The 21,637-nt window shown below is 36.4% G+C and overlaps 1 protein-coding gene across 6 annotated transcripts; it reads left to right on the forward strand.

The window, feature by feature from the left end:
* The first annotated feature begins 1,789 nt into the window (after positions 1–1,789).
* Positions 1,790–18,941, forward strand: LOC113727316 (F-box protein At3g54460-like). 6 transcript variants are annotated; one of them, XM_027251408.2, is made up of 9 exons: positions 1,817–2,966; positions 5,974–8,595; positions 8,679–8,892; positions 9,012–9,269; positions 9,353–9,412; positions 9,507–9,637; positions 9,952–10,066; positions 13,615–13,763; positions 18,617–18,941. In XM_027251408.2, the coding sequence occupies exons 1-8, from the start codon at positions 2,470–2,472 to the stop codon at positions 13,759–13,761; spliced, it is 4,044 nt and encodes a 1,347-aa protein (XP_027107209.1). In that variant the 5' UTR covers positions 1,817–2,469; the 3' UTR covers positions 13,762–13,763; positions 18,617–18,941. The 6 variants fall into 6 exon arrangements, with proteins under 6 accessions (XP_027107206.1, XP_027107209.1, XP_027107207.1 ...); XM_027251406.2 differs by having other exon boundaries at positions 18,656–18,941; XM_027251410.2 differs by having other exon boundaries at positions 18,667–18,941.
* The last annotated feature ends 2,696 nt before the right edge of the window (positions 18,942–21,637 follow it).

Consider the following 21,637-nt stretch of genomic DNA (forward strand, 5'->3'; position numbering starts at 1 on the left):
ACAAAATTTCGGTTCTTTTTTTTTTCATCTCCGATTACTCTATAATTTCCACAAGCACAATTTCCACTTTTAATAGGTCCAAAAATTCTTTCACAAAATAATCCATCATTTTCCGATTTATTGGTTTTGTAATGAAAAATATAGGGTTTTGTCACCTTTCCAACTATCTCTCCATTACGCAGGATTTTAGTAGCCCAAGTACTTATTTGTTAAGGAGAAACTAATCTAATTTTGAGTTGCTAATGTTTATTCCTATTGATCATAGAATGAAAATTATGATTCATTTTGATTAAGCTTCCTTCCTATGAATCTGGAAGGTTTTCTCAGATATAAGGAAATGTTTTAGTTCTAGAGCTAAGGATTATAGTTATTGAACGAGTAATCGAAAAGGTATTGGAGCATCCTCAGGATTCGATATTGTTCCTCCAATAATTGTATTACCAAGTGCTTCCTGATGAGCTCTAATATGATTAGATTTATAAGTAAGCATTTCTTGTAAAATATGAGCAACACCAAACCCTTCTAGAGCGCAAACCTCTATTTCTCCTCGAGGGGCACGCATGTAAGAAGAAAGTTTAAGGTCTATTTTATTAGTCACTAAAAAATTTCTAGTGATTTTATTTCTATGTTTATTTTAATAGGAAATAAAATATTTAAATTCAAATAAATAAATTTTGAATCGAATGACTATTCATCTATTGTCTTTTTATGCCAATAGGAGGCAAGAAATGTCTATAGAAAGATGGTGGTTTAATTTGATGTTGTTTAATAAGGAGTTCGAATGCCGGTGTGGGCTAAATAAATCAACGAAAAGACTTGGTTCTATTGGAAATGCTAGTGAAGGTGATGAGTCGGACATAAATAATATGACTAAAATTATTCAGACTTGGGGGTTATGATGATTCTAGTTACAGTAAGGCTAATCATTTATTTGTCATTAAAGACATTCAAATTTTCATTTTGGATGACACTTTTTTAGCTAAGGATAGTAAGACAATTTTCCATATATTTTGATATTGAAAATCAAATTTTTGAGATTGACAACAATCATTAGTTTCGGAGTGAACTAAAAAATACTTATTGGAATTCTAGTTATTTGTATAATGGGTGAAGATACCTACTATAATCATTACATGCATGATATTCAGTATAGTTGGAATAATCATATTAATAGTTGCATTGACAATTATTTTCAGTCTCAAAATCCGGATTGAGACTTCCATTATAAGTGGGGGGTGATAATTACAGTAATAGTTACCTCTATAGTTCCATTTATTGTGCAATTTGTGGTGAAAGTAGAAATAACAATAAAAGAGATGTTTCGGATATACAAACTCACGTGAATTTATCCAATCGTTAATAGTATCATTGATTTTTTTTTTGTAGTAAAAATAAAGTAAATTGAATGTTGATTTTTTTATTAATTCTTTCTTGATTTGCTTTATTAATGGATTTATCCATAATTTTTTTTATTGATTCAATAAAAAGTTGTGTATTACGTAGAGGTGATATCGAGTCGAGTCGAGTTCAAATATCCACATACTCGAGCTCGAGCGAGTTAGTCATACTGTGCTTGAGCTTGACTCGAAACAATGTATTTTGTCAAGTTTTAGAGTATAAGAATGTCATTTTATGCATTAGGTGATGCTCATTTTATGCATTAGGTGATGTGTAAATAAGAGGATAAAAGCTTAAACGGTGTCGTTAGAATAATTCTAACAGTTAGTTAGCTATTTTCATTCTGTTATGCCTACGTATACAAATAGGCCAATTGTAACAGAATTGGGACATGAGAATAAACTACCACAATTTTCTCTCTCTTCTCTGTTATCTTACTCTTCCTTCTTCTTTTCTTTCTGCTTTCTCATCCGATCCTTACCTTCTCTTCCTCCTAATTCTTTCTCTATTGAATTTCAGCCAGAGGCCCTGACATATTTTAGGCTCGAGCTCGACTTGTTGGAGATCGAGTACTTGAGCTCATCAAAGAATTTTTAGCTGAAAGAATAATTTAGTTATTTTTAAAATATTAATTAAATATTATAACGAATACTCGATAGAGTTCGACGCTCTTGAGTATGTAATATCCCTATTCGATCTTGACTTGCTGACTCAATCGAGTAACTTGAGTTCGACTCGAATACAACTTTGTTCGAATTCTAGTCGAGCAGCTGACTGACCTACTCATGAGTACAAGTCAAGGTGCACGATTAAGTTGTAGTTTAAGTCTGTTAATATTAATATTAAATTAAAATATATCTATGTACATTTTTTGAATGGAAATTTTTATAAAAAGAATCGAATTTAGAGAATAATTGGGCATTTCTTTTTTTTTTTTTTAATATTTGCCGAGTAAATCAGGCCGGTGATTTAAACGATTTTCCTAATTTCCATCTCTTCACTTAAATTCCTCCGTACTTATTAAATTCCACCCTTTTGGGCTGAGATCCTCTGCGGTCGAATAATTCGACAATGGAGAACCCCAGCGAAGACGATCCAATCCCGGACCATAAGCTCTGCGGTTACCTCCGGACAGTTGTCACAATTCCTCCTCCTCAGAATTCCCAAACCCTACCTCCTCTCAACGCCCGATGTCACATTTCCGTTGACGGTCCCGACGGCGTCCACTTTGTATCCAACAACGGCGTCGTCTTGTCTCCGCTCAGCAGTTCACTCGCATTGGCGGAAAACGGCGAAACCTCGAACGGTAGGACGCCCGCTGGTTCGAAGAAAAAATGGAGCAGGAGAATTGGGATGGTTCGTGGGAGCCTAAGCGTGGTGCATCAACTACATGCGCTGGTAATGAAGAAGTGTTTGACCATTGCTGCGCGTGTAATTGGGGTTTCGATGCGTGGGGATGAAGTGAGGGTTGTGCTTCTGGTGGATGTCTATTTGCCCATCGCATTATGGTCTGGTTGGCAGTTCCCTAGGTCCGCCACCACCGCGGCTGCGCTTTTTAAGCACCTGAGGTTTGTAAGCCTGACCAGAATCGTTCTTTTTTTTTTGGCTGAATATTCTCTCCCTATTTCCTGGTTTTTTGTATTGGAGCAGAAGCTGTGGTTATTTGTGTTTGATCGTTGCTGCATTATTCTCTTAAAAGACCTAGTTTGGTTCTACCCAAAAAAAAAGGCCTAGTTTGGAATAATTTATTGTTAAGGCGTTTATGCTGATTTCTAGATTTAATGCACGTCTTTTGTTTTCCTTTTTTCTTTTTCTTTGTATATATTAAACAGTACATTTTTAGATGAACTATCAAAGAGTTAATTCCAACTTAGTAATCTGAAGTGAAAGGACTTTTGCATCATAGAACGGAACATTTCTTCTTTATTGACAATGGAAGTTGTGAACTCTCATTTGAAATTTTTGAATAGCAATGAATAACTAGTTCTGATAGGATTGAATCCCTGCAGCAATAGAGGGTCATGAGAATTATATACTTGCATGGAGTATTTCTCTGAACTTTGGGCAAATGCCTGAGGAACAAATTGGACAGGAAGGAATGTCTTGGGATAGGAAAGAATAAGATCAATATCTTGAGTAGTCAATCAATGCTAAGTTGTTACTTTGTCTTTTAAATTATATCTGAATTTGTTATGCAGAAAAGATGAAGAGTCAGTTTTACGAAGACTGAAGAGACTTTTTGAGCCGTTGTACTTTCTGAGTTAACAGATGGATTGGTTTTTTTTTTTGTTTTTTTGGGTCAAAAGTGTTGCATTGTTTGATTTCTAAGTTCAATTTGTTTTTTTCCTTATACCAGAAAAGAAGATGGCAGTGGAGTCAAGTATTTTATTTAAAACTTGCATAAGTTAATAAGGGGCAAATTTTTTTTTTAAAAGGGGCAAAGTATTTCTTAAGAGCTTCCAGAAAAACTGTTTCTAATATCCATCTCCTCAGTCTCTTGTGCTTTCACTACAAGGTTGCTGATGGTTAAATTGCTTATTTTGTACAAGTAGCTTTCTCTTTGTTGCACAAGAGTGTAGGTATATTCTCATGGCTCACACTTGGGTAGGCCAGGTCTTCAAAGACCGGGTCTACCCAAGTTTTGGCCTATTCTCCTAGATTTTCAGCTGGTCAAGCAGATTATGTCCAAACTGTATTGCACCAACTTTGACGGGTATAACATTGAACTTATAGATTTCTGGCAAGCTTTACTGCTTCACGATGTCAGCCGCCCATGAAATTGATGAGAATTTTAAGTGGTATTTCACAAATTTAAGACAAGGACAAGCATTTTATTCTTAGCTTGTTAAAAAGCCTTAATCAAGCCACGTTCAGTATGATTTTCATGAATTTTGTATTGTGCACAATCACATTCGATAAGAAACTTCAGTGTGGTCAAATTGGTCATGTGCCAGTTTTCATTTTCCTTTTCCCCAGTGAATTGCTCATTGGAGGATGTTTTGTGTGGGGAGATTTGCAAAGACAAAAAAAAAAAAAAAAAAAATTGACGAGATATGCAACCGTCTTCTTTTTACTTTTTTTTTGGTTTCTAATTCATCGAATTTTAATTTGGTATAAATTAAGGCCTATGTGATTATCTTATAAGCTCATTTTGTCTCGAAAACATTTTCAGAATGGTCTAAAACCATCCATTTCTGTCATAAACTGTGAAAACAGGATGCTAGAAACTTCTTAAGCGTAATTTTTGCTTAGCTTTAGTTCTCTGCCTCTATATCTTTGTCATTCCATCTTCCAGACCCCAAAAAAAAAAAAAATAAAATAAAAAATGACCAACTATTGTAGTCTTTAGTGATTGGATGATGGCTGTACAGTTGATTAATGTCCTGAAAATTTGCTTGTTTGGAGCAAATACCCTTAGCTGAACTGTCGCTTCTATTGGGCTTATCTTCTTTCCAAGTTGGTTTTTGTGTGCAAAAGTGTGAACTTTTGTTGAGGAAACAGTTGTCAAAACAAAGTTGTAAGGTACTGTCATGTATTATTTATCACATCTTAGTTGATCTGTTTTAAAGTAGTTGATTGCTGTCCTTGACTTGAGGTGATTTAGGTATTCTCACTATAGCTATTATGCTAACATTTTTTGAGTGGATTGAGATCCATGACATTGAGAGACCAGACATATTTTAGTCTGAAACTTTTGTTCTGCTTCATACTGTCGAGTATAATTCGATACAGATCATTGATGATAACAGCATGAGAGGTTATCATCTTCAATTGAGTTCCTTGTGATGTCTCCTTGGAAGGTGTAACATGCTGTGCAGCCCTTTCTGTGCACTGTTGGATTGGAAGCTAAAATAGCAGAGTGCATGGTTCTTCTATAAGATTATTTGTAATCTGGTGGAAGCAAGTGAACTTTTAGTTTTATCTGCATGGTGTGGTTGATCATTTGGAGGCGATTCCTAGTCAAATTTGTGCCTCCATAATTGTGAATTAAGGTGTCTGGATGTATTTTGAAAGAATTTAGACCAAAGAAGAATAAACCAACATTCCTGATGCGACAATTAAAAAAGAAAAAACATAACTAATATAAAAACAAATATTTTAAAGTGCCAAAATGATGCTAACTGTTGTTTATTTTGTTTTGGATGTCTTATGGATTGCATCAGAGTTGTGCTGGAGAGAGGCTTAGAAGCTGACAGTTCTGGAAAAATTGTGCAACCTGAACGGATGGACATGTTGTGCAACTTGAAACTGTTTCTTAGATATTTATTTGCTCAGCATTTAGAATATTTGTTATAAAATGTATTGCAAATATAAGTCTTACTTTCTTTCGGTATGAGAAAATTCAACTTTGATGATAAAAGCAAATTCTCTGGGAAAAAAGTATTGACTGTACCAGGTTGGTTTTATGCATTGCTTTTGATGCAAACTAAACCTGCTCCATTGGTTTTATATGTAACCCTTCTTTTGAAGCAATTTTGCTGCCTTTGATGGAAAAGTGAAAATATTCTACCACTTATTTCCTATTTTGCTAATGAATTTGTTTGCTTTTGTATTTTTTTTTTAAATCTTTTGCAGTTGTGACTGGAAAACTAGACTTTTGATGCTTGCAAGTTCCAGGCATGATTTGGCAGATGATTGTGGAACTTGGAACCTTCCTGATTGTCATGTTCTTGAATGCAAACAGCAGTGTAGTGTTGCAGAAGCTTCTAAGAGGAAGTTGTTTGAACTTCATGAAATATTTAGGAGCTTGCCAAGTGTTATGAAGGGGGGAAACCCAAACTTTTCAAAAGTAAATCCAGCTAACACCGCTTCTGAAACTGGTATTTGGCTGGTACCAGATGATATTTTGATCAAAATTCTAACTGCACTTCGGCCTATTGACCTTGTGAGGGTAGCTGCAACATGTCTTCATTTAAGGTCTTTGGCAGCACCAATCATGCCATGTATGAAACTGAAACTTTTTCCTCATCAGCAGGCAGCTGTTGAGTGGATGCTACAGAGGGAGCGGCATTCTGAAGTCTTGCAACATCCTCTGTACTTGAACTTTACAACGCAAGATGGGTTTCCCTTTTATGTTAATACTGTTTCTGGGAAAATAGTGACTGGTATGGTTCCTGCCATTAAGGATTTCCGTGGGGGTATGTTTTGTGATGAACCTGGCTTGGGTAAGACTATTACTGCTTTGTCTCTCATTCTGAAAACACAGGGAAGTATTGCAGATCCACCAGATGGTGTACAAGTAATCTGGTGTGATGACAATTCTGATCAGAAACGTGGTTACTATGAGATTAAGGATCAAAGTACTGGCAGTAATACAGTGTCATTGAATAATAAGGTTACTGGTCATAATCCTAGAAGGGGACAGTTTTGCCAAGATGACCTTACTCCAACAAAGAACTCAAAAATGTGCACTCTAAAAGATGGCATTGTTGTGCTTTCAGATCAACAAGTGGATCTTAAGGGTTCATGTCCTGAGAAAGGAATTGTATCACAAAAAGTAACATCTGGTTCCCTAAGAACAAGAACATGTTCCGTTCATGCTGCCAGGAGCTGTGGTAAGACCAGGAGAAATCTTCTTAATGAGTATGAAGAAGCTTCTGTCTTTCCTACTGAAACAGTGACTAGGAACTCTGCAACCAAAAGAAAGCAGGCTCCAGATGATCCTAGGAAAAGTTCTCTGGAGCACAGTGCTTTCTCAGATCTATCATCATGTAAGGGAAAGAGACCTAAAATGATGTATGCAGATCACTTTCAGTTTAATGAAACATGGGTCCAGTGTGATGGTTGTGGAAAGTGGCGGAAGCTTTTGGATGCAAGTGCAGCAGATACATCCAGAGCTTGGTTTTGTAGTATGAACAGCGATCCTTTATACCAAAATTGTGGTGTTCCTGAAGAAACCTGGAACTACGAGTCCATCACTTATTTACCTGGATTTTGTACCAAAGGAACTCCTGGGGGTCTGAAAGAAAATGTATCATTTTTTACTAGTGTACTGAGGGAACACCATGAGCGACTAAACTATAGAACAAAGAAGGTCTTAACTTGGTTGGCTAAACTTCCACCGGAGAAGCTCTCAGAAATGGAAACTGGTGGGTTGGCACATCCAGTTGCAGAACTTTGTATAACTGATGATGGTAACTACCAAGAGTATCACCATATTTTTCAAGCATTTGGGCTCGTTAAGAGCATAGAAAAACATGTAACAAGGTGGTATTACCCAAGAAATCTTGCGAATCTTGTTTTTGATTTGGATGCCCTTCGAGTTGCTCTTTGTGAGCCATTAGGTTCATTGAGGATTTATGTGTCGCGGGCAACATTAATTGTTGTCCCTTCTAATCTGGTTGATCATTGGAAAACTCAGATTGAAGAGCATGTTAGACCAGGTCAGTTGAGGGTATATGCTTGGACTGATCACAAAAAGCCCTCACCACATTATCTTGCTTGGGATTTTGATGTTGTCATAACGACTTTCAGTCGTCTAAGCACTGAGTGGAGCCGGAGAAAAAGAAGTGCTTTGATGCAAGTCCATTGGCTACGGGTGATATTGGATGAAGGGCACACTCTTGGCTCCAGTCTCAGTTTGACAAACAAATTGCAAATGGCTGTTTTCCTGAGAGCTTCAAGCCGCTGGTTGTTAACAGGAACGCCAACTCCCAACACTCCTAATAGTCAGCTTTCTCATCTTAAACCAATGCTTAAGTTTCTCCATGAAGAAGCTTATGGCCTAAATCAAAAGTCTTGGGAAGATGGTATTCTCAGGCCATTCGAGGCTGAGATGGAAGATGGTAGGGAGCGATTACTACAGCTACTTCATAGGTGCATGATTAGTGCAAGAAAAATTGACTTGAAGACCATTCCTCCTTGCATAAAAAAAGTAACATTTTTAGATTTCAATGATGAACATGCAAGAAGTTACAATGAATTAGTTGAAACAGTAAGGCGAAATATATTATTGGCAGACTGGAATGATCCTTCTCATGTGGAGAGTCTACTGAATCCAAAGCAATGGAAATTCCGAAGTGTTACTATCAGGAATTTGAGGTTATCATGCTGTGTGGCTGGACACATCAGAGTGACCGATGCTGGCCAAGACATCCAGGACACCATGGATGTTTTAAAAGAGAATGGTCTAGATCCTGTTTCAGAGGAATTTGATTTACTAAAATCTAACCTTCTTCATGGTGGCAATTGCATGAGGTATGATTGGTTTCTGAAATTACTTATGGTTTTCGCATGATGTGAACATATAATGTCTGATTGATGTTGTAATTGTTTTCTAGGTGCAAGGAATGGTGTCGGTTGCCAGTCATTACACCTTGTAGGCATCTTTTATGCCTTGATTGTGTTGCTTTGGACAGTGAAAGGTGTACATTGTCTGGCTGTGGCAACTTATATGAGATGCAGAGCCCTGAAACACTGGCTCGTCCTGAAAATCCTAATCCAATGTGGCCAGTTCCAAAAGATCTCATAGAGTTGCAGCCATCATACAAACAGGCATGCTTGTTTTCTGAAAAGCCTCTACTGGCCCTTTTTTGTTTAAGTTGTCTTTTTCTTATACTATGGCTGTTATCCTCATTTCTTTCTTCTTCTTATTATTATTTTTTTAATTGTAGGATGACTGGCATCCTGATTGGCAGTTAACATCTAGCAGCAAAGTTTCTTATCTTGTGAGTAGGTTAAAAATGTTGCTCCAAGCTAATCAAGCAATTGATAATTCCAATGATGAGAAAGGAGTGCATTTACATTTCTCCCTTCAGAGGTGTAGTCAGCAGGATGTCTTGGAACTTAAGGGCCAATTAACCAGGACAATCCCAGAGAAAGTTATTGTATTTTCTCAGTTTCTTGAGCATATACATGTCATAGAACAGCAGGTAGTCCTTAATCCACTGCAGAATTGGCTTTTGCTGCTATAATCTTCCTCAACTAATAAAACTTAAATATTCTCTTTTGCCAGTTAACAATTGCAGGTATTCAATTTGCTGGAATGTATAATCCGATGCCTTCTGCTAGCAAGGTCTGACTATTGATATTTGTTTCCTTTTCTCCTTTGGTTATTTTCTCCCCTGTTATATAGTGTTTTGATATTGAGTATTTCTTCCTTAATTTAGATGAAATCTCTGGCAACCTTCCAGAATGATGCAAATTGTGTGGCTCTTCTGATGGATGGAAGTGCAGCATTAGGTCTTGATTTGAGTTTTGTAACACATGTCTATCTGATGGAACCGATTTGGGACAAAAGGTAAGAGCAGCTCAGAAGTTTTTGGGTGTCTGGGTAGTTCTTTCCTAATGATACCCTTATGGTTAACCAACCTTGTGGTTCGGCATACAATTGGTGCAACTTATCTGGAGTACTCTAGCTTGGGACTAAGATTTCTCCAATTGTTGCTCTCTTTTGAGAGTTTTTTTATCTATACATAAATGATTGTTATTATTCTTTTTAGTTATTAGCATTATTATAGTTATATTGTTGTTCTTATTTGTATTTGAGTGGCAAGAAAGCTTGACAAGCATTTACTAACTCACTGGTTTGTTCTATTTTGGAAAATTAATCAGCATGGAGGAACAGGTTATCAGTCGTGCTCACCGGATGGGTGCAACGCGTCCTATATATGTCGAAACTTTAGCTATGAATGGTACAATTGAAGAGCAGATGTTGAACTTCTTACAGGTATTGAATTTTTCATCTCATGTAACATTTGTTTCTTTTTTTTGTCCTTTGTTCTCGTTTTTAACTAATTTACTCTGGAAGTGGTTGGCATGGGTATTGTTATTCCTCGATCCTTATCAGGTTAGTTCAGCTATGTGTATATTCAACCAGGTCTTCTATTCTGTACTTGGATCTACTAATATGATTAAGTGGGTTTCTCTTTTGTCAAGTTGCTATCACAACTGGGATTTTTTTTTGCATGCTGACTGTATTTTATACCTTGTCTTCTGAGACCAAAATTATATGGCATCTAGATTGGACCAGTCATATTTGAATTGGCATAGCTTACTGTATTATGTTGTTAAAATGTGTTGACCTTGAGGGATTTGTAAATATAGTTTCCATCTAGGGTATCTTGTGTTAAATTTGAGATAAAAGTATAATATTCATGAAACTGAAATGTTCTTTGGTTATGGATAGTTGTTTGTACCTCTAATTTTGATTTACCTTGATGTATGCAATTGTATTGGTCTATTTGGCATATTCCTCTTCCCTTTTTATTATGTCCCTGTATTCATCTTTCCTGTTGAACAGATCGTCTGGTTAGTCAATAGTGTTGGTATAGTTGTCTTTATCCTTTAAATAAAAGTAAGTTTTTCAAGTATCTTGCATAAAGAGATAAGAAAATCTTATGTGATGGTGGATAGCTTTTAGTATGAGAAAGGCTACCTAATTTTAGGATAACATTCTCTAAATTCACAAATTCTAAATTATCTTTATTTTTCTGGTAAAAGAAAAACAAGTAGAGTGATTCAAGTATGTTACGTATGCTAAACCTTCACAAAGTTTAGTTGATGGAAAGAAATTGGGGACCACTGATAGTTGAGCATCAGAAAAACTGAGGTTAAAATTTGAGAGAATGGATAAACCGAGCTGGATTGAAAGTGGTATGTCTAGACTGAGATGTGTGATTTGCTGCAGCTGGTGGAAGTTGAGGTTGTGGAAGAGATTTCTGGGTTTGGTGGTGGGTGTTTGGGGCTGCAGCTGTTTTCATGGAATGCGAATGGATTAGGGAATGGAATTGGGAGAAAGGACTCCTTTTAATTTTTTTTTTTTTGCATTTTTTGTGTGTTTATTTTTTTCATATTTTAGTTTTATTTAAAAAAAATTTTTTTTCCCTGTATTTTGGTTCCTGTGTTGAGACTTCCCTTCTGTTATATAATTTTCCAGATTTTTGTTGTCTTTGCAAGTCCTTTCAATGCATGGTTACCATGGTTAATTTGCAATTTCCTCACAAACTAAATTAACTACGGAAAAGGTGTTTCTTTGCATACCCATTTTCTCTTGTTATTTGCATGATAGGTAAAAGAAATCTAAGAAACTTTGTTTAAAATAAGGACTGTAATGGACATGTTCTTTGGCAGCAGTAGAAAATTATTAAGTTCCATTAAAGGCTCCAGAAAACTTAGGGGTTAATTTTGCAACGCCTGTACAAACGAAAATCTCAAAGGAAAAACAGGCTACATTTTGTTGATTTTTTAATATTTTTTGTTATTTATATTCTACATAAAACCAATTTTAGGAACTCTGCTTGAAGTGTGAGCTGCAATGGACATGTTTTTTAGCAAAAGATAACCATTATAGCCCATTTTATGCTCAAGAAAAATTTGGAGGGATTCCACTTTGAATTTGATAATTGGAAGTTGATTAAGTTTTCTGGGGCTTCATGCTGCAATCATTGACTTTACAAGCATTGCTCAATTGTCAAAATTATGCTGTTATTTGAAGAAGTTTATAGAGACTGTTAAAGCACTTAAAGTTGTTGAGAATTTCTTTGGTATTTTAGGAGCTTGAAGAACTGCTTCGAGAAATTAAAGTATTGTTTACTCGAATGAAATTATTAGGCTTTAAAAAGTTTCTCAATCAGAGCGGAAGTGTTGCATTTTATTGTTGTGATATGTTAGGAAAGAACATCAAGAAAAAAGAGCTTTTACTTCGTAGGGTTTGCTCTTTTATTTGTTTTTAGTTCACAGTTATTGATGGTTCTCTAAATTGAGGAAAATGAACTTTTGGATTTTAAATTTCATTATTTTCATCAAATAATATTATGTATTTGAATTTTGAAAGAAATGCTCTAAGGGAGCTAATAACAGGATTTTGAAGGGATACCACTTTTTGGTGAATTATACAATAACATGATTCTGACGGATTTTCAAATTTTGGGAATTTCGAAATCCTAGGATTTTGGTATAAAAGAATATTAAAATTTTAAGAATTGTGGGATTTTGCATGCCCTGCCAAGAGATTTTTGCAGAAAAAATTATTAAAAAAATGAACTCAAGCACAAACACACACAACACACATTGTTTCTGATATACGAGTGCCAGTCATATCCAGACGACTAAGCAGTCAGCCCACTTTGTTTGCTTAGTTTATGGATATTTTTGGCAGTCAGTGACCTCTTAGCAGTCTAAGGAGTACAAAATTTTTCACATTGATGTTGTTTGGTTGTAATCCTTGTGAGGTGACTTATTTGTCGTGCCAAAGGGCATTTGTATAGAAAATACTTGAGATGTTTGAGTTGAATTATTCTTTTATCTGGGTGTTAAGAAAATGTTGAGAAGCTAAAGCACCATGTATGGTATGTAATTATGAATTCAAGAACATCTATGCAATATTTTAGGATGCTTAATCTGATTTTCTGCCATGTAATAGTGTGTGTTTTTCTGCTTAGTAGAGATTCATCTACAGAAAACTTTACAGAGCTTGGAGACTTCTTGACTTCCCTCAAGTCTTTAAACCGACAACCTTGCAGCTTTTGGATAAGAGCATGTTTTGGGGTTCAAAACTTTATTTTTGTGCCTGTGGCAATATGTGTTTTAGATCAATGCATACTCTACAGTTTGTACCCCTGATTTGTCATGGATAGAGTAGCGACCTGTCTTCTTCTTTTAATAAATGCAACCCCTGATTTGTTTGTGTCCTGGATGCTCCTTGAAATTTTGTTTGGACATGAATAGACAAATCTGTAGAGAGGCGTTCCACCCCCGTGGCCATTAACAAGGCTGTAGTTCCTTTGTTCTGACCCAAAATTAAACTTACCTTTCCACAGATAGCAAAGAGATGTCCAATTCTTACTTTTATTCTTGATCTCAATAGCCAGACTGAATTTTGTGGACCTATACACAGTACATATCTTTATTGCATGAATTGCATATAAGTAATTGTGAGGCATGTGAACAAGTGATTACGTTTGTTAGTTAAAATTACCTCCTCTGACTATGAAAGACCCTTTTCTCGTTTATCAAACAAATGCATACAAAACTGTCAAGGAGGACAAAAATGGAATCCAAGCACTTTACACTTTTTATAGAAAGCAAGGACTCCAAAAGTGTCAAAGATGATTACTTGTATGGAGTATTTGCCAAATATTTACCAAAATATATTTCTGCTCCAAGGACATCCTGGTGGTGATTGTGTCTTCCAATATTACTTGTCTTATGACAAGTTTTTGGGTCATTGAAATTCTATGTATTATCTTCAATGTTGAGTTTTTGATTTTATTGCAGGATGCTGATGAATGCAAAAGATTGTTGAAAGAAGAGTTTGGCAAACATGATGGTGGAGGGGCACGAGTTTATCGCACATTACATGATTTTGCTGAAAACAATTATTTAGCTCAACTTAACTTTGTTCGCAGGAATTCAAGGACGTAAAGGTTTGTGTAAACTTTTTATATAATTCCAATCATAACATGTGTATTTTATGTAACTAAACAGAATCAGTTTGTTTATATGGCTACTATACATAAAGTTTATATGTTCTTTGCATGTCTTATTGGCTTCTCTTTTCTTGCTTAAGAAAACAAAAGGAACCTAATACATTGCACATGCTTATCTAGTTTGCATATAATGTTAATATTCTCTTCTTGCTAAAGAAAACTGAAGGAAACAGTACCATCACTGGTCCCAGAATACTTACGGGGTGAGAAACGGAGTTATTCTGGTATACGAGTGCTAAGCCTAAGCCTATGCTGACCAAGAAAAAGTTGGTGTAGCAAGGGATTTTTTCTCATACATTTGAACGTCCTGATTGTATCTTTTTGGTCGAGCAATGGACAGTTGATGTGTTGAGGCATTCACTTGCTAGAATTAAGGGCACTCCGAGTATTACAGATAATGGTGGATAGATGGATTTTGGTGTCTGTTTCAGTTACTAGTTGGAATGCATTCAGGTGAATTTGCCCGTAAATAGGATAACTATTATGTTTTGTCTGGTTTGTGGTGTCTAAAGGTATTTGTGTAACTCAAACTAATGCCAAAGTCCTTGTGTCGCATTACAGCTTAGGGCAATAAGAATTTGAAATTAGTTTATTTATATTTTTGGTTCCTGTCAAAGTTGGAATCATTGTTTCCTTAGCCTTTTGGCTTAAATAGTTGTATAAATTTATTGACTGTTAAGTTTGCTAAAGTCAAGGAACTCTTAGCCTCTAAATATCCCTTGTTGCCTCGTAGTATCAATAGTTTGAAGGACAAGAAGATTAAATGCTTGTTTTCCTGTTGAGTTGGAGAGAATTTAATCATTCCTCTCTTATTTTCTTACTTTCATCCTATAAACTAAAAAAAGGGAGAGAAAAAATACTCTTCTTCATATATTTGGACTACACAATATACAAACATATATACACAAGTGTAACCTAATTTAGATCCTAAAATCATGTTAATCTAAATCAATCTACTACCTAATTAATATATGATACTATAATCATATGATATTATAATCAAATCTTTCCTAATATTTATAATATCAAATCTTTCCATAATATCAGATCACATATCTTCAACACTCCCCCTCAAGATGGAGCATAGATGTTAATCATGCTCATCTTGCCACAAATGTAATCAATTCTCGGACTATTTAGAGGGTTAATGAAAATATCAATTAACTGTTCTCCAATTCTCACATGACTGGTGCAAAAATAGTTTTGCATCTTCCCTTAGCCAAACTGTCTTTTCTTCTCTATCAATGGGTGGGTCATCAGTAGGGGTGTCAACAGGCCGGGTCCGGGCCGGAATTACTAAATCCGGACCCGGACCCGTCATAATGCCTTAATTCCGGATTCGGCCCGAATACCCGACGGGCCTTCTAATACTTCACCAGACCCGTATCCGACGGGTCCCGGGTCCGGGCCGGGCCTACCCGGCAAAGAGACCCGTCAAAACCTGTTCAAATAACAAATCTGAAAATGCTCAAGAACTGACTAAAAGATAACATAAAATAGATTTCACCCACAGATTTCACCTGAAAATGCATTTTCAAGGACTCAAAATTCTCAAGAGTTAAACATTTAACAGATTTCAGCCAACAAAGAAAGACCCGTCAAAAACCTGGTCAAATATTGATGCCGGGTGAAGTAATCTAAATTCCTCATGGAATCTAAATCCAGTGAAGTAATTATTAAAAAAAAAAAACCTCAAAAATGCTAAGGATTCTGTCCATGACGGTCAATGATCTTTTTCTATGTTTTGCATCATAAACCAAGCAAAGGCCTGAAGAAAACTGGTGACTACAAAAAAAATTCATCATGCTGCCGTATTGTACTTGCTAGAAAACCTGTTCGGTGCAGAAGTCCATCTACAAGACAACTCTATTTGCACAGGTAAGTTGTGTAGGCTTTTCTTACACACGAGTCACAGCCGGGGACAGCTCGCCTCTTGCTGGCTTCTCTTTGCCATATACGGAGGTCCAAGCTCCGATCTTTCGGCCCTTTCTTTGAAGTTGTCAACTCGGGATCTTTCATTTCCGAGATTTGTCAACTTTTTGGTCAAAACCCACCGTGATTTTCGCCTGAATAGTGAAAGAAGTTAGTGTCTCTGTACAAGTATGATGTCTTCATTGAAGCAGCCAGTAGTACATTTCCATGGGTCCGATGCTTTCCGGCCACAGTCTTCTGTACCATGGGGGGAGGGTAGGGCTGTCAACCGTCAGATGGAGCGCCAACTAGAAGCGTCGCCGGAGTCGGGAGGCAGAGGCGGGACTCGGGAGTCTGGAGGTGACGGAAATGGATGTGCGGCGGAAATGGGTAGGGAGCAAAAGAGGAGAGTGCGGCGGAAATGGGTAGAGACTAGAGAGTATTAGGGTTGAACAAAAGAGGGAATGAAAGTAACGTAGTGCTAATAATGAATAAGATAGAGATAGGTATATATTTTTAATTATTAATTAATTAAAAAACGGGTCCGGGTCGGATACGGGTCGGAATGGTATATTCCGTATCCGACCCGTAAATTATTAAGAGGTAACGGGTCCGGGTCCGGGTCCCGGAACAATATACCTACCCGTACCGGGCAAATTTGGCCGGGTCCGGGCCGGGTCCGGGTCCAAACCCGGACCGTTAACAGCCCTAGTCATCAGTAAGATGATTATCTCTATCAATGCTGCGCAGATATATCCAAATAGTTTTACTCCAATACAAAATTTTTTCCACTCAATTTGTATTCAGTAATTTTTGATGTTGTAGGAATAACATCAGAAATTACTGTTTTCATCTCTCTATTACTACATTTCATAACTGCCATTATAATTCACACAAGAAAGACCTAAAAGTGACTCGATACATTTCATATCTGCCATTATAATTCACACAAGAAAGACCTAAAAGTGACTCAATAGGATCACGTCAAAAGACAAACTGTTATATATCTGTCATTATAATTCTCACAAAGACCTAAAAGTGACTCAATAGGGTCACGTCAAAAGACAAACTGATAACAAAGCCTGAAGCTCTGATACCATGTAAACTAAAAAAAAAAGGAGAGAAAAAATACTCTTCTTCATATATTTGGACTACACAATATACAAATATATATACACAAGTGTAACCTAATTTAGATCCTAAAATCATGCTAATCTAAATCAATCTACTACCTAATTAATATATGATACCTAATTAATATATGATATTATAATCATATGATACTATAATCATATAATACTATAATCAAATCTTTCTTAATATTTACAATATCAAATCTTTCCATAATATCAGATCACATATCTTCAACACATCCTTTAGAATTCTTATGGCTGTGCTCAACCATCAATTTTTTTTTGAAGCCTGTGATTTCTAAATGTAAAAATTCTGTATTGTAATGTGTCCACAATTGCTTCTTTGATGATGCTGATGAACATGCTATTTAGTTAAGTGCGCAAACATTATCCCTTTCTGGAAAATCAATTTGATGCAAAACCCATGGCAAACTTGTAGTTTTTGTCTAAGTGTCTCAACTAAAGAGGTGTTTTTTCAGTACAACCTCATGACATTCAACTTACAACAATTGTCCTTGGGGGCAGAAACAGTATTCTCTTGTGCATAATCAGTGAAACAATTTTCATTTGGTATTGAGGAATGTGAACACTGAAATCAAATACATTTAGATCTATTGCTTGAAAATATTTAGGAAGATTCAAAGGTAATATCAGTTTTGTACAATAGTTGAACAATAATAGCAGTCAATTAAAGAATTTGGAATTGTGTATTTAACGGCTGCTCTGCCTTGGAATTGTAGATGTGCCTGTATGGGTTGCTGAGGTGGCTTGTTCATAGTATGGCACTCGGTCTTTCTTAGATTCTTAGATCCAGTGGGCAACAACAAAACTAATTACTGAACCATGACAACTCAATAACTAAAGCGCTTACGCCTGGTCGCACATTTTCTTGCATATAAGGTTGCAAGTTGTGATGTCTAAGATGATGGCGAAAATCCAGTGCTTAGATCCTTGCTGTATTTTTGTACAATGGGATGGACCAGATTTTGGCCCATGGTAACAGAAAAGTATTCCAATTAGGGTACAAAAGCAACACCAAAAGATGTAACAATACATCTAATTTGGTACAATAAGCGTTTCTCAGTTAAAATCAACTTCACTTATAAGGCTAGATGTTTTGTCTAATAAGGTGGTTGTCTTAGCTTTCAATGCCTGTTCTTCGGTTCCCCTTTCTTTGTCACTCTTGGAAGTTAGTTAGTTTTCTGCATCCTGGGAGAAAAGCAGCTCGGTCATTAAGCAGCTCAGACAATTTACATGAGAGAGTTGAGTTTTGCTATGTTTATGTCTAATAAGGATATTGTCTTAGAATCTATTGCCCTATCTTGCGTTCTCTTATCTTTGTCGCTCTTCGAACTTATTCAGTTTTCTGCATCTTGGGGCTAAAAGCAGCTCAGACAATTTTCATAAGACGGTTGAGTTTTGTTTGATAGTTATTTCTCTTGTGAAGAATCTCTCTCTCTCTCTCTCTCCAACGTCACAACCTTGTCTCTCTGTAAGCTGCTTCTGGCTGCACCTTCGTTGAGCTTCTTGTACATTTTGTTTGCAACTAATTTATGCTGAATTGAACTTCTCACCCATGGTCTGCTGATGATTCATTACTTGGGAACTCGTCTTGCGTTCTTTTGTTCATTGACTGGAGTTTAATTTAGGATACTTGTGGAAATATTTGCTATACCCTGTATAGAGCTGCTATAGATCTGCCAGATGCATTTGACCTAGGAACTTTATTACTCTCATTGCATTCAGGTCTTGTATAGTAATTGATTTCTGAATGTATGGTGGAAGGTCCTGATCAGCTGGCCTTGAAGATTTATTGGCAAAGGATCACAAGAATGGAAGATTTTTGTGATGTTCTCCCTAATTTCTTGGCAGAGTAACGCAAGAAATAGACAAAAGAGCTGGCGATTCATTGAAACCCAATTTTTTTTTATTCATCTTAACTTAGGTTGGTCGGATACCGTGTTGGTCACCATTATTCCTGTAATTATCATTTTCTTTTTCCTGCTTTTGCGACCAATAGTTTTGTAAATTTCATCATCTTATAGATAGTCTTTAATTATATGACTCTGCATAGATGTGGCTTGTTACGTTGCTATCAATTGTCTAAAATTCACGCAAACCCTTGGCAGGTTTATTGAGTAAAAAATAACCAGATTGGAACTCAGTTAACTGGCATGGAATCAGCATGGGCTTTCATTATTAGCCACGTGAAAATCAGACTTCCACTCTTAAAAAAAAAATTCAAATCGGTAGGTGGATGGTTGAAGCAGTCATTAAAATATATCTATGTAGATGTAAAGTTACATAATTTTTAATGCAATAATTGTACTATAGACATCAAGAAAATACTAGGGGTGAAACCTGCATCAAGTGCGGGCACATGTTGCTACAAGTGCGGTAAGTTCAAATTGTAAAATAGATTATGAGAATAAAAATATATTTTATTAAGCACACTAGAATTTAAGTTTACAATATGAAGTAATTATTTGATCTGTAACTTTTGTAAACTCAATTTTAGATATCACTTAGGAGGGTATTTAGAAGAGTTGTTGATGACACTGATTGAAACTCAATCTTAGATATTACTTAGGAGGGTATTTAGAAAAGTTGTTGATGACACTAATTGATTTGAACACAGTTTTCTCTAACATTTGTCGTACAAATATAATCTTGTTCTCATCCATGCTCCGAACTACTCTTCTTGTTGGTTGATATCGTTGGGGTTGTTCACTAGACAATTCTTATCCCCATGCCTATAACCTTGCACTTGTAACAGAAGTTAGCATTTTTCTTAATGGAATTTTGCCCAGTGAAGTTGGCATTTTTCTTAATGGAATTCTGCCCAGTATAATTTCTGCCAAATCTTGACAATAGTTCCTCTCGCTAGAGGCTTGGCTAAGTTGATGTCTGCTAAAAGCTTCAATTGTCTCTCCCCCCCCCCCCCCTTCCCCAAAAAAAAACCCCCAACCACCCAACAATAGGATGAATAATCACCTCTTTAATTGAGTTAAACAGTTCTCCTATCTTTAACCACTAATCTACTTAACCAGTAAACCGGCAGATTCCACACTTGCTATGACGACTTCACCTCAACCTAGGGCGTCGGGTGGTATAGAAAATACACCACTTAACATATTAAAATAAAATTTGAGATAATTTAATACTTATGATGGGTTTCAAGAGTTGAGATTAATCAAGAACCCCATCTCGAGGACAATGCGTGAACTACACCTTGATTGGTGAGTGTTGCTATTATTATCTGTGATTGAATGAGTATGCTTAATTGTTTATGATTGTTTGGTTTGGATATCTTATATTGAATCTATTGAATGCATAAAGGTGCTACTGATAGAAGGGGTGTACTTCATCGCTCTTACTCCAAGTGAAATTGAGTAGTCATATTATTTGCGCAAGTTTTGTAGGCTGATTGCGTACTTTATCGCATCGGCCGAACTAGACCTTGAAACCCATCGCCGGACGACCTATTCGAGCTAGCAACGGGCTTGGTTAGGTAGGTTGGCACTCTTGGGTGCCGCAGCCTGGATGTTCTATGGGACATTTATGGACTTCCAGGTGTGTGAAATTGTGGTGTACTCGAGTATTATCTTGTAACCAATGTTATTGAATGAAATGGATCGTTGGACGATTGACGGTGGATAGTATGGTGATAGTAAATTGGTTCCCACAGTGAGCCTGTATCTTTTTAATGAATGTACTATTTTATTTCAAGTCGCTTATAAAACTTGTGGATTCTGTTATGTTATGCTATTATAGGCTGATATTGTGGTTGACAAATAATTGTTGTCATCCGATAGTTGCCTAATTGGATAGTTGATAATTGGTTACCTAATCGGAACCTCATTGGGTGAAAACTCATCCGATAGTTTGTTTTCCTTACAGGAACAGCGGGTAAGGGAGGTGAGGAATAGTGGATTAAGCCTCGAAGTTGAACTGTAATAGACTAAATTTGTAGTTATGATAAATGTTTATAACTTGTACTTCAAATCCTTTTGAGTTGTAACTAAGATTATATGACTAAGGATAGTAATGGGAGCGAGTGCCCGCGGGGTAGAAATGGGGTAGGAGATGGGGCAAGGCGAGGCAGGGGCAGGGGTTGGGGGGAGAAAATTTCTGATGACGAATCCATGGTTGAACAAACTCAAATGCCTCAAGGGTCAAAAGCCTCGAGCTCAAGTAATGTCCAACTAGTTCCAAGCGGTCCGATGATAAGAGCTCGTGCTAAGAAGTTTAGAGAGTCATTCCAAGCCTTAGTTTGTGATGTACAAACTGAGGTTGGTAATCCAAGAGGCATTAGAGATCTTGAGCATGATGAAACAACACTTCACATGCTTATCCATGTCATTAATGCAAGTGAAGTGGAAGAAGTGTAAGCCAGGGGACAAACCGCTACAAACCATCGGAGGGTTTTTGCCGCGGGAGAATCCGCTAGCTAATTGGCTGCAGTTAAGTGTCGGATCAATTTTTCCAGTTTTAGCGATTTTGTCGTTTTAAGTTATTTTCTATTTTCTAGTGTTGTTTGGGTCCTGTAAGTCAACTAAGGCATATATAGCATATTTAGTGCAAAATATTAGTACTTTAAGTGTCTAGGAATTTATGTCGTTTTAGGAAAGTAAGTTAATTGCTTTCAATATTGAGTAGTTTCTTGAGTCATGTAAAGGCTACAAATACAGCCTTAGTCCACGTTATTTTGATAGATTAATAAAAGTGAAAATTTTCATCAAATACATGTGTGTTAGCAACTCTCTT

Source organism: Coffea arabica, chromosome 2c (assembly GCF_036785885.1).
Source record: "Coffea arabica cultivar ET-39 chromosome 2c, Coffea Arabica ET-39 HiFi, whole genome shotgun sequence".
NCBI classification, from domain to species: domain Eukaryota; kingdom Viridiplantae; phylum Streptophyta; class Magnoliopsida; order Gentianales; family Rubiaceae; genus Coffea; species Coffea arabica.

What these genes read in the sequence shown, in the direction of transcription:
- LOC113727316 (XM_027251405.2), top strand. Translation starts at nt 2,470, where the DNA reads ATGGAGAACCCCAGCGAAGACGATCCAATCCCGGACCATAAGCTCTGC. An exon ending in CGATGCCTTCTGCTAGCAAG is followed by an intron (nt 9,413 to 9,506) that starts GTCTGACTATTG and finishes TCCTTAATTTAG; the next exon opens with ATGAAATCTCTGGCAACCTT. An exon ending in AGATGTTGAACTTCTTACAG is followed by an intron (nt 10,067 to 13,614) that starts GTATTGAATTTT and finishes ATTTTATTGCAG; the next exon opens with GATGCTGATGAATGCAAAAG.